Here is a 12,675-nt window from a genome sequence, read left to right on the forward strand (position 1 = left end):
ATGCCAGTGGTGTGGCGCTAAAAAGACAAAAACATTTAAAAAAGAAAAGAAAGGGAGTAAACAAAGGAGGAAAACACATGAGCCAAGATGTTGGTCTTCTGGGGCCATTTGTCAGAACAAGGGATTGAGGTGCAGCAGAGACCATGAAAGACTGGCTATGAGCCGTAAGTTTAAAGAAGAGATCTTTCCAAATGGAAAGGGTGAGCTCCAGAGGCGGTCAGATGTGAGCAGAGCTTCTGACTGAGAGAAGCTGAGGACCAGGCTGAAAGTGCAACTTGGCGATGAGGTTTAGCAGTCAGGGCACGGGACTGAGGGCAAAGAACCGGAAAGCAAAGAGGAATCAGGCTCTGGCCCCAGTGTGCCGAGAATCATCCTTCAGCCCAGGAGAGGGAAGACCCAGGTCCAGTCTGGACTGCGCGTGCTCTCCTGGGCAGCCTGAGCCCTGAGCCCAGATGGACAACACGCGTGTGGAAGGAGGAAATGCACAGCCGGCTCCTCCTCCCCCTTCCGAATGGGGCAGCGCGTGAGCAAACAGAACTAACACAGACACCAAAACCACAGCTCCCTTGGGGTGGGCTAAAGCCTTCTGACAAATGCTTTCAAAGATGACCAGGGTCAATCATGACAGCCCGGGCTGAGTCTGGGCTCTGGACACTAACCACCCCTGTTTCCATCCTTCGTTAATACTCCTTTGGGCTCTTGCTTAATTGCCCTGGGCCCCATATTTCTCATCTACAAAATGGGAATAATGATTTCCTCATAGGGTTGATGTGCAGATTAAGTTTGATAACTTCATAGAAACAACTTAGGTCAATGTCTGACCCAGGGCAGATATCCAGTATATCTTGGCCACTTTTTTTTTTTATTCATTCCTTTAGCAAATATTGAGTGAGTTCCTGCTGTGTATCAGACTCCACTTGTGAACGTTTCCCAAATTAGTTGCTGTCAGAACTCCAAGTGTCCCCACTAAACTCTTCCCTTCAGGGGAGGGAAAGTATCCTATTCGTGTTTTAATCTCAGCCCTAGTTGATGGAGGTAGCACTCATTTGCCCACATTGAATTTCAGAAAAGTGTATTCTCTAAGTCATTCACTTCATCTTAAGAAATAGGGCATAGAACACCCCTTATCAAGGCAAGAAAAGATCAGTAAGATTAAAAAAAAATTCTCGCACACCTAATCTGGTCTCAAGAAAGTGACGTCTAATTGTCGAATCATAGGAAAGTGTCATTTTTGAGTTAAGTAGTGGTGTTGGCAATCGTATGGTTTAGGCTGATACGCAGTAGGTAGGGTCCCTGCACACGGTAGGTACCCTCGTCAAGGTTTAGATGTAGGAACACAGAGGAGAGTGTTTTGCAAATGGTAAAGTGCTAGACAGATGTTGATCTGTTTTTAATGGAGTTGGCTCCCTTGACAGGTTACTACATTGCCCTTCACTAGGTGTGCCTCTTTTTTTTTTTTTTTTTTTTTTTAATATTGTAGCCTCTGTGCATTTTGAAGAAACAGTCTTCAGGTTGTCTTATCACCTTCAGCTACTGTCACCAGTAAAACCAGTAAACCACTTCTGATCCTTGAGAGCCTAGATTCTCATCCCTCTGCCTTGAGGCTTTTAAGAAAGTGGAAAAAAGGGGAAGAAGAGAACTTAGGAGAATGGAATCAGACAGGAAAAAACCCCAAAGTGAGAATTTAGAAAGAGGGTGCCCTGAGAACCCTGCAAAAAGGGTCAGACCTCCTGTCCCCGGCATCCCGTTTCCCCACAAGCTGTGCTCCTAAGTGAGCAGCAGAAACAGGATGGGACGGAAATACTAAAGGGGACTCCCTGTGCCCCCAGGAGTGGGGGTGACTGCCTGCCACCTGAAGACTTGGTCTGCCTGCGTCTGTGTGTCCTGAGCATGTTTGGGACAAGGGGGGCACCTTGGAAGTCTGGGCTCTTTGGTTGTTTGCTTATCTGGGCATCTGAAGGTCAGGAAAACAGATGGGAGAGGACCCAAGAGAAGGATGGGGTGGAAGGACTAGCTTGCAGTTGCATGAAAAACCAAACCAAACAACAAAAAACAAAAACAGTCCAGCCTAGGAAATGTAGAGGACAAAAATAGGTATAGATTCGAATTCTGTAATAACTATATTCTCTGTAACACAAAAGGTACTTTAAAAAATTCCCAAAGGATGATCAACTTATTTAGATTAAAAAAAATTATTTATGGTCTCCTGAACTTGTTTATAATGGAATTTGAGTTCTTGTTCACTGAGAGAAATAAACACTGACCATTTGGAGAGTGACCTGACATGCAGGAACATACATCAGAGTTAAAACAAATGCAGAAACAAACACACAAAATTATTTCCAAAGAAAAGAAATGCCATTTCCAGGAATGTCAGGGGAAAGGTGGGAGAGAACTGGGCTCTGATTGTTCAGCAGAAACAAAGAGAGAATTGGCCTCGGGTGTGTGAGGGAGGCCAGCGTGTGGCGGAGGGCTCAGGGACTGGCCGAGCGGGCATTGGTTGACCAGCGGCTGACCCAGGCTGCATGTTTACCTCTTACAAAGGAGAACCCTGGCGTCGCAACTTGCCAACCTTTATTTTGGACCGGGTGGATCAGGAAGAGATGGAGAAAAGAATAGTGTCACTGCCTTGGCCACGAGTGGCCACATGGCGTGTGATATGGGTCCAAGTCCTGCTCTCCTGTAGAGTCTGTGAGCTCTGGGGCAAGTCATTAGACCTCGGATACGTGGTCCTTGGAGAGGGGAGAAGAATATTTGCTCCCATCATTTCATAAGAAAGTTATGAGGATTAAAGAAGGCCCCAGCATTCAAAGGATAAAATGCTTTGACAGAGCTCCAGTCTTGGCTCAGTGGGAGCAAACCGACTAGTGTCCGTGAGGACTTGGCTTCCATCCTTGGCCTTGATCAGTGGGTTCAGGATTCGGAGTTGTCATGAGCTGTGGTGTAGGTCCCAGATGCGGCTCGGATCCTGCTTTGCTGGGGCTGTAGCATAGGCCGGAAGCTGCAGCTCTGATTCTCCTAGCCTTGGAACATCCATGTGCCCCCAGGTGTGGCCCTAAAAAGACTAAATAAATAAATAAAATGCTTTGGCAACTTGGCAGCCCTCTCCTTGCAGAAGGATTTATCGCTATGTTGCGGTGATGGGCTGTCCGATGATCAAAGAGTCTGTTGCTCTCAGGTCCATGTTATCTGCCTCCTATTTAGGTGTTTTTTTTTTTTTTTGCTCCAGGTGGAATAATGCAAAGCACACGGAAGGTGCTCCCACATCTTTGGTTTGAGAACCAGCTTGCAGAGCTGGGTTGTGCTTCTGCTGTCTTTCCTGCTCTGTTCTTTGGCTCTGGGACACCGACCTAGAAAGGGTCCTATTCCCAGCCCCAGGGTGACAGCCCCAAGAGCTGATAAAGATTGATTTTGATATGTTAGGGCCTCTGTGATAGGAGTGCTACTTGCCTGGGGAGGGGAGGGGGGTCCGTGTCGCCTCCCTGGCGGCTGGCACTCCTGTTCCCCACTGAAGCTCTTGGCCTTTGGTGACCGTGGAATCAGGAGAGACCAAGCCTCCTGGCACCTTTGACTTTTCAGGGCAGGGAAGAGGGGCTGGGTTGTCTGTCCTGCGCCGTGGTCACTTTCTCCTTCGGGTCTGAGGTGATCTTATTCCAGGGGGGCTTCTGTTAGGTGGTCTCCTGGGCCCTCCTGCAGGGGGCCCCTGGGAGAGACATCTGTTTCTTTGGCCTCGCAGAAGTGCTGTGACTGCGTGGCCCACGTCCACCCCCTTTCCTGTCTCAGTTTTTGTGCTGAGCAGTGATGAGGTAGGAGCCAGGAGCTTGGGGAGGACCGGCGGAGCTCTTGGGAACAGGCCCCTGCTGCTGGTGCAGCCCCCTGGCATGTTCCTCCGTCCCCCCACTCCGAGAAGGCAGCCAGGACACGTCTCCCCACCAGGCTGGGGCGGGGGCCCCTGCCCGCTCCATGCTCTGGCCTCAGTTGGGGCGTGGAGGGACTTCTGTGGGCACTGGAAGAAAGGAAGATGCACCAGAGAACCTGGCAGATGCAGGCGTCCCGCTCCCTCCACACTGCTCCCTTCTCTTCAAGCATCTCCCATCTTTAGCACATTTGCTTTCCATCATTACGTGGATTCCTGCAGAAGGGAGGCCCGGGTGTCATTCCTAATAACTAGCTGTTCTCAAAAGCTGCTGGAAGACCTGTTTGTAATTAATATTTGGTTTCCGCGGAGTACCAGTCACTGTTTGCTTGCATCCGCTTTGCTAAATCTTACCCCGGGGAGTGATTTTTGCACGTGGGGGCTGGAGGTGAGAGGGCTCCACTCCGGTGAAGAGGAGGAGTAGGAGAACGCTCATTGCTTTCGTTTTCTCTTTCTTTCCTCCCTCTTTCCTTTCTCCCCGAGGAAAACAGACTTTAACCTCAGGACGGTCTGTGTTTGTGGCCTTTTCTTGATCGACCAAACTTGACTTCTGGCTCACTAACCCCAGCTCTTCTTATCCCACGTGTTTCCCTTTCTGACGAGAAGCCTCCCTAATCCTAAAAAGTCTGCTTCTTCACACTGGACTTTTTTTCTACTGCTGAATGACTACATTAAAGTCCTTTTCCAAAAAAAATCCACTCTGGTTTTCACCAGGGCTGGGGGCCAGAGGACTTGTGGGTGAAGACAGGGCAGGGGCGGGAGCTGGCGGAGCAAAGGGTGGGGCTGGCGGGCAGAGGGCTCTTCTCCCGCACGGAGCTCCCGGCCTTGACTCTCTGTCCCGGTTACGGGTCCATCCCTTTCAGTGATCCCGGGCCCTCCTCATCTAACCCCTTCCTTACTGAATGGGTGTGGAAGGTGCCTGTATTCTTCAATATCCATTTCTAGATTATGCTTGCAAGTGTTCATTTTCCAGGAAAAGCAAATAGTAGGGCTAAGGTTCTGGGTTGTGATCATTAATGGAAACAGAAATTACATGTTCATCCTCAGGACGTGCAGTTATCATCCTCTTAAGGACAATTCAGATGCTTTCATTACTGGTTAGTATTTTCATCAAGGGCTTCTGCAGCCTGGGCCCAGCATGCCTTCCTGTGTGCTCGGCTGTTTCATGAAGCCCTGCCGGCTTGGGCGGAGACCATTGCTGGTGTTGTTCTGGCCCCAGCAGAGATGCTGCAGCCTCCTAGGCCTGAGTTCTTGGGCCGATGTGTGAGGCGTGTGGAGGGGAGAAGGGCCAGCTGTGTGCAGGCGAGAAGGCTCTGAGTTTTAGGGGGCTTGGTGGTAGCTGTGCCTCAACTGTGGGTGTCCTTCAGCATGGTTGGCCCCTTCTGAAACTGGGAGGGAGCCTCTGTGTGTGTTTAGGTGACTATTTAACTCTGTGGAGAAGATACCCCATAGGCATCCTAAATAGAAAATAGCATTGTGCTTTCAGAGATTTCAGAGTCACCTGGATAGAGTAAAGCATAAACCACAAAAACAGCCCAACCTTCAGCGACACATAGATTGAATTAATCTGTCAGATTTTCAATAATTAAAAAAAGGCCCAACAATAACTGAAGAATACAGGCTTAGTTGAGTTCTAAGCACAGCCTTTGGGAGCACACAGACAAAAGTCTCATTGTGTGCGAGGGCTGTGGTGCTTCAGAGGGTCCTCGGGCCTTCCTCTTTTGATTCCAAGGTGGAGCAGACCCCCTTTTGTCACATAAGAGCCCCCTGCCCCCGCCCTCCCTGCCGCCCAGAATCAAGCCTTCACAGTTACCGTGAGTGTTGTGGGGAAGCCCTCAAAGCCGATTTCTTATCAAAGCAGTAAGTGACGAGGTCAGCCCATCTCAAGCACTCGCCTTTGCCTCCCCCTGACCAGTGCTGAGCAGACAGCTATTCGTGTAGGCTGCCTCCTGGCTTCCCTGTGAGCTGTTTCTGGAGAATGCAGGCTATAGTGCTAAAGGGAGAGGCTGCAACCACGTTGTCTTTCTTTCCTGGGAACTTCTTTTCTGAAGCAACTGAATGAGACCTTTGCAGGCGAGGGTGGTGGCCTCCCCTTCAGAATGCCTGGCCCGTTTCCCAGTGTGAAACATTCCCCAAATATGCAACTTCGTGAGCGTCCCAGCAGCCTGAGCCCAGAGCCGCCTGCCGCCAGGAGAGCTGGCATCCCACTGGCGTTCTGGGGGTGGGGGCGCGGCGTGCAGGCCCCTCTTGCAGGCACTGGGTTTGCCAGATGCCAGGAAGGCCTGGCCCTTGGTTACGTAGCCCTTCATCGTTGTCTGGGGCGAGAATCTGGCCAGCAGCCGGCAGTGACAAGAGCTTGAAGCTTCTCTCTCTCTCTCTCTTTAAATCCCCTCCTTCATTCAAATCCGATCCTATAAAAAGGCTTTTGTCGAAGGCGCAGCCATGGCATCTCTGTGCATGTCTGTGTCACTGCTGTCGGTATTTCCAAAGATGGACAGAAAAAACATCCTTGGTTGAATTCCTGAGCCAGCAGCAGGTTCAAAAATTGGCTTGGAAGGAGTGGTAACCAGCGGCTGTCACATGGCATTTGTTTTGTTTGCAAGTGATGAAGCCAAAGAGGACAGGAACTTCTTGAGGATGGTAAGAACCCCCTTCCAGGGGCCTCGGTAGCAGAGTCCTCGCTGCAGGTCTGCAGGGGGAAGGGGGGCGCTGGGGACGAAAGCGCAGGCTGCTCTGGGCTCTTGTGCTTGGAGGTGTTGGACCTGTGCAGTTAGCAGGGCCTGGGCCTTGTGTACATCACTTAGGAAAGGAAGGAGCCCTGGGGAGGGGCTGATTCTGTGTTCCTCTGTCTATAGACTATGGCCATCGCCAGTCTTGCCTGGGGCTTTGTGTGCTGAAAACAGTCACAGCAAAAGCACAGTCAAGAAAAGCATCATTCATTTCTCCCTCGTTTTTAACTGTTTGCTTCATTTTGTTTCAACTTAGTGACTTTGAAGCTCCTGATGTCATTGTTTCAAGGAGGCCAGTGATGAGGACTGAGAAAAGGGATGGTTTTCTTTGTTTTGCTGATTATCGTTCTCTCATTTGCTTATTCAGTCTGATGTTCTTTTGCTTTAGCTTGAAATGCATATGCTTGTCAAAAAGCGAAAACAACCAAGCCAAAAAGCCACATCCAGTAAATTACAGGCTTGAGCATTCAGAATAAATGAATGTTCTTTCCCATGGTTTAGCTGAATTATTTTCCTTGAGCCTCAGTCGTTTGCCTCTTCAAACTGTGTGACATTGTTCTGTTTTGGAGTTTCTTTGTTTTTAGGCATTTGGAGTAAAACATCACACACTTTCTCTTAATTTTATCGTCTTTTATGTGGGTGTTCTGCCACCTTTGCTCCCCCCCCCTTCTTCTTTTTGCCAATATTTTCCCCCTGATGCTTGCTGGCTTCTTGCTTCTTTTAAGCACATCTCTGATCCTATTCCCTTGGATTGTCCTGAGCTCTCCCTTGGCATTTGATGATTGGGCTGTGTCTGTTTTTCCAAATGCTCATCCGTAGAGCAGTGAAGCAGAGGACTCAGGAGCCTGGGTCAAGTCTTGACCACTTCCTAGTTGTGTGACTTGGGGCCAGCTAGTTTGCTTCTGTAGGCTTCACTGTCCGCAACAGGAAAAGGGGACAATCATGGTACCTATGTCCCAGAGCTCTTCTGGAGATTAAATGAATTAGTACTTGTGAGGGGCTTGGGACACTGCCTGATACCATGACTGTTTAGTTTGGGCTTCTTCCATTTCGAATGTGGGGTTTACTGGTAAATATTAGCTCTTGGCAAAGATAAGACAATGGAGGAGAGTGGGCTTGTCGGTGCCATAGTTGTAAGTATTTCAGCATGTTCTGTTTCTGTAGTACTTCTGGTCCTTGATAACAGAATGGAAAAAAGCCCTAACTAAGCTGTTTTCTTTTTATCTTAACCTCTTTGTTGAGATTCAATTTACATACCATACAGTGTACCCAGTTGGGGTGTGCTATTCAGTGGCTTTTGATACATTGCATTATTAATTTTTGAAATTTCTGGTAAAATATAAATATAAACCTTGCCCTATTAACCATTATTCAGTGGCATTATTACCCACAGTGTTGTGCAGCATCATTGCTGTTTCTAAAACCGTCTCACACCCCAAAGAGAAACTCAGCACCCGTTAAGCAGTGACTCCTCATTCCCTCTCCCCCAGCCTTAGGTCCTCTCTCATCTGCTCTCTGCATCTGCCTCTTCTAGATAGTTCATGTAAGTGGAATCACGCAGTATTTGCTCTTTAGCGTCTGGCTTCATTCACATAGTGTTTTCAAGGTCCAGTCATATTCATGCCTGCATCAAAACTTCATTTTTATGGCTCAATCCTATGCCATTGCATGAGTTTTCCATGTTTTGTTTATCTGACATGTGGGTTGTCGTCACCTTCTGGCTATTGTGAACAAAGCTGGAGTGGACATTGGCAAACAAGTATCTTTTCAAGTTCCCCGCTTTCAACCCACCTAACCGTGGAATTGCTAGGCCATATAGAAATTCTGTTTTAGCTCCATTTCTTTGGCCCAACTCATAGCATGCAGCTGTTCCCTTGGGAGGGATCGAACTCGAGCCACACTGAATCCTTAATGGCTAAGACACTAGGGAACACCTGTTTCAGCTTTTGGAAGAACTGTTTTCCCGGAAAGCATTTGCTTTTTGGTCGTCCTCTCTTACATTCTCTCCTTGGGGGTCTGTCTCCGTCGGGTCCTATTGCATTTCCTCCTGTCACCACATTCTTGTTGTCCTTCCTTGTCTACCCCCCCAACCACGTGCCTCCCGCCCATGGGTCCGAGGGCCACCCTTCCACACCTTCCCTCACCCATTGGCAGGGCTTACCTCACCCACTCCGGCCCACACCCGCCTCCCTCATTGCTTTCACCTCATTGTCCGAGGAGGGAGAGGCTTGGAGAAGGACATCCCTGGGCCTCAGTCCACTTCGGCTGGAGGTGGTTTCAGCCACTTGATGCCACGAAAACCTTTCGGGTGTGAGGAGCCAGGGACGTGGAGCCGAAAGCCTCGCAGCATCTCAGCCCTCCTCAGGCCCCTTCATTCTCACAGCTCCTCGCTCCCACCGTCTCCATCCACTCTGCGTGTCTTTACAGGCAATTTGGCCATCCTGTCCAGAGGGAGAGTTGTTCTCCTCTCTGCATTTGCTCACTGCTTCTGTCCTTTTCTTTGCGCAGTGAATGAATGAACGACTGCCCCAAAGGGCTGTGAGCCTGCCTCAGACAGCCATTCTGGTGGTTGGGCTAATTGTGAGCTGGGGTTTCCTGATGTCATTCATTTCACAATAAGGCTCCTAATTAATCTCGGCGCCTTTCTCACCAGAAGAAAGGCTGATAGGGAGAAGCATCCCCAATTACCATGAGAAAGGAAATGTCGAGAGCCCGTTGAGTTTTCCTGGCATCCACCCCGCCTCCAATGAAAACCGCCCTTAACGCTGAGGCAGCCTGGCGATCAAGCCCGACAGCTAAAGGGTGTGAGAGCCGGCGGAGCGGGGACCACACGGCCCGCTCGGAGCAGCCTGCTGGGGCCGCACACTCTTGTTTCAGCGGCACCGATTGTGTTTCCCAGGACAGTGCGGAGAATCCTGGTGCCCTGGGCGGCGCTGCCCCTGCTGGCCTGAAGCAGGGAGGGGCGGCTTTAATCCGGAGAAGCTAAAGGTCTCCTCTTTTGTCTGTGTTTTTGTGCCTGCAGGACAAAAGATCCTTCATCACCGAAGTGACGTTTTAGAGACGGTGGTCCTGATCAACCCCTCAGATGAAGCAGTCAGCACCGAGGTAAAGCATGTGGCCCTGCGGCCTCGGGCAGAGCCTCACTCAGGGATGGAGACCCCGCCGATGGGAGGCAGAGGGACAGGGGAGGGAGGAGGTCTGCGTCCAGGGATGCGGCTGGCTCTCGGCATCAGTACCACCTGAGTCTGCCCCTCTCCATAAGGACAGGGTGGAAGATGCTGTGGTATCCCGTTGTATTCTGTGGAGGCGAGGGGTCTGGAGTGTTGGGTGTGCACGGAGGTGTGCCGCTGGGGTGCAGTCTGGCTGGGATGAAGCCGGGGAAGCAGATGGCACGCCCTCAGGCTGAGAGACAACACAACCTGAATTGGAGAGAAATGGCTTCCCAGATGCAAGCCCCCCTCAGGGCATCCTTCCCGCCCCGTTATCACTGTTGAAAGACAGGACGCACAGTGAGATCAGGAGCGTGGCCTCTGCTGCCAGACTGCTTGGGTTCTGCCACTGATTAGCTGGTGGCCATGGGCAGGTGATTTACTGTCTCGGTTTCCACCTCTGTGAGATGGAGGTCGTAACAGCGCTTACGTTTAGTGTTGTGTCCGGAACTGTCGAGTGCTTGGAACAGAGCATGGCAGGCAGTGACTGAAACGTCAATGTTGGCTGTTCTTCTTATTAATATTTTTACAGCCACATGTGAAATTGCTGCCAGAGAGAGTCATTGGGCATTTCAGGGCCCGCTGTAAGATAGAGGGAAGGCTGACGTGAAGAAATCTCTTGTCGCTCAGGCCAGGAGAACTGGTGCATCTCCGTTTCCCACTGTTTTTATTGTAGTTCAGTACCTTTGAGACTGAGTTGCCTCTTGGATGTTAGAATCGCCACAGGCCCAGGGGCCTCCCCTATCCACAGCATCTCTTCTGCCCAGGCCAACCATCTCTGTGAATGTAGCTTGTTTTTAAAAATTGAGATATAGTTCACACACCATAAAATCCATCCTTTTAAATTATGCACATCATTGCTTCTTAGTTTATTCACACTATTGAGCAGCTAGCATGACTATCTAATTCCTGAATATGTCTATCACCCCCCCCAGACTCCCCCCATTATTAGCCACCCTCCGCCCGCTCCCCTGATCACTGGCAACCATTAATCTCCTTTTTGCCTCTATGATCTCCTTTTGCCTCTCTAAATATTTCCAATAATGAAATCATATATGTGGCCTTGTTTCACTGGCTTATTTCACTAGACATGATGTTTTCAAGAGTCATCCCCATTGCAGCCTGTATCAACACTTCATCCTTTTAATGGCAGAATGGTATTCTACTGTGTGACTACACCACTTTTTTAAATCCATTCATGGACACTTGGGTTGCTTCCACTTTTTGGCTGTCGTTGTGTAGCTTGTTTTGATCCCACTTTGTCTGCTCCAGATCAGCAGGACCTCTTTGACCATCCATGAAGGCAGGAGGTTGAGGCAAGTGATGGGCTAGTGATCTTTCTGTGGCTCAGAGTCAGGGAATAAATACAACTCGAAAAACACTAGCGGATGAATGTATGCACAGGCAGGTCTCCTGAAACAGCTGTGAGAAACCGAGAAGGAAAAACTAAGGAATTCCTTGAAAATCCTGTTGTGGCTCAGCGGGTCAGGAACCCAGCTGGTATCTATGAGGACTCAGGTTCGATCCCTGACCTCTCTGCTCAGTGGGTTAAGGACCCAGCATTGCCATGAGCTATGGTGTAGGTCACAGACTCGGCTCGGATCTGGCGTTGCTGTGGTGTAAGCCGGCAGCTGTAGCTCTGATTGGACCCTTAGCCTGGGAACTTCCATATGCCATGGGTGCAGCCCTAAAACGCAAAAAAAAAAAAAGGGGGGGGGAATTTCTTTAGGGAACCTGAGTTTGCCTATGGAGCAGATGGGGCTGGATTACTTCAGCACCTGTGTGTTTCCTTGATGAGGCTCTGGGGTTCTTGGGGGCAGTGGGTCGCTACCTGTGTACTCTTTACCCCTCCCTTAGTGCCTATAATGATGCCTGGCAGTCCGTTTGTGCTGAACTGAGTGGGGCTTAGAACCAATACCATGGTGCTTGGAGTTGGTGTTTCTGCTGAGGGCCAGGCTGGCTCCTTGCCACTTAAAGAACAGAGAGTTCTTTGGTGCAAACCAGTTACAGTTCTATGTAAAAGATTTCCAGTCAGGGCAGCCTTTTGTTGATGTTCAAGTTCAACGTTAGGCACCTTGCAGATGCTGAGACTGCTTTGGGAGCTGGGTGTTTGGTGTATGGCTTGGAAGGACAGGGGCTGACCTGGGACCCTAGCTGGAACTCTGTTTTCTGCGGCAGCAGTTGGGGGGCCTGGCCTGTACTTGGTGAGTCAGCTTGCGAGATATTCATGTCTCATAGACCGCGTGCTGCCAGCAGACACAGCTGTGCAACAAACCATTGCCAGCTGTGGAGACTGCTTTGGAAAAGACAAGGAAACTTAAGGGAGAAAGTCAACTCCCGCTACCGTCCTGGTTGAAGCCAGACTTGGAAAATGGCATGCATGGGTGGCCGATGACCTCAGCCACTGGCTCTGTCCAGCGCCCCAGGGGAAATCTGAAGGCCAGGGAGTGCATGATTCTTGTCGGTAAGAAATTTCAAGCGCTCCGGGGCCAGCCTGGTCCTCCTGAAGGTGGGGTGTCCGAGCCCCCATGGCTCATGGCTGCTGCCTGTGCTTTGTTTCAGGTGCGCTTAATGATCACGGACGCCGCCCGACACAAGCTGCTCGTGTTGACGGGGCAGTGCTTTGAAAATACCGGAGAGCTCATTCTCCAATCCGGCTCTTTCTCGTTCCAGAACTTCATAGAGATTTTCACCGATCAAGAGGTAGGCTCCTGTCTGGGTGTATCGAGCTTTACAGTTGCTTGGTCATTGTTGTCGCCTCAGGCTGCGCTTTGAAAGCACTTACGGGAGCTAGAAGGAGGGGAGGGGATGTCACATGCCT

At 50.1% G+C, this 12,675-nt stretch overlaps 1 protein-coding gene across 1 annotated transcript in view; it reads left to right on the forward strand.

Annotated features, from left to right (window-relative positions):
• The window catches only part of MAP1B (microtubule associated protein 1B), a 94,038-nt gene that overhangs the window by 63,584 nt on the left and 17,779 nt on the right, over window positions 1–12,675 (forward strand). The window contains exons 3-4 of the mRNA XM_003134032.6: window positions 9,668–9,750; window positions 12,417–12,557. Of these exons, the coding sequence (XP_003134080.1) occupies window positions 9,668–9,750; window positions 12,417–12,557 (224 nt within the window). The remainder of the gene's footprint in view (window positions 1–9,667; window positions 9,751–12,416; window positions 12,558–12,675) is intronic.

The sequence above is a fragment of the Sus scrofa genome, chromosome 16, assembly GCF_054392235.1.
Source record: "Sus scrofa isolate SSC_HxYL_T2T_F1_AM1 chromosome 16, Sscrofa_HxYL_maternal_Yorkshire_Landrace_v2.0, whole genome shotgun sequence".
NCBI lineage: Eukaryota > Metazoa > Chordata > Mammalia > Artiodactyla > Suidae > Sus > Sus scrofa.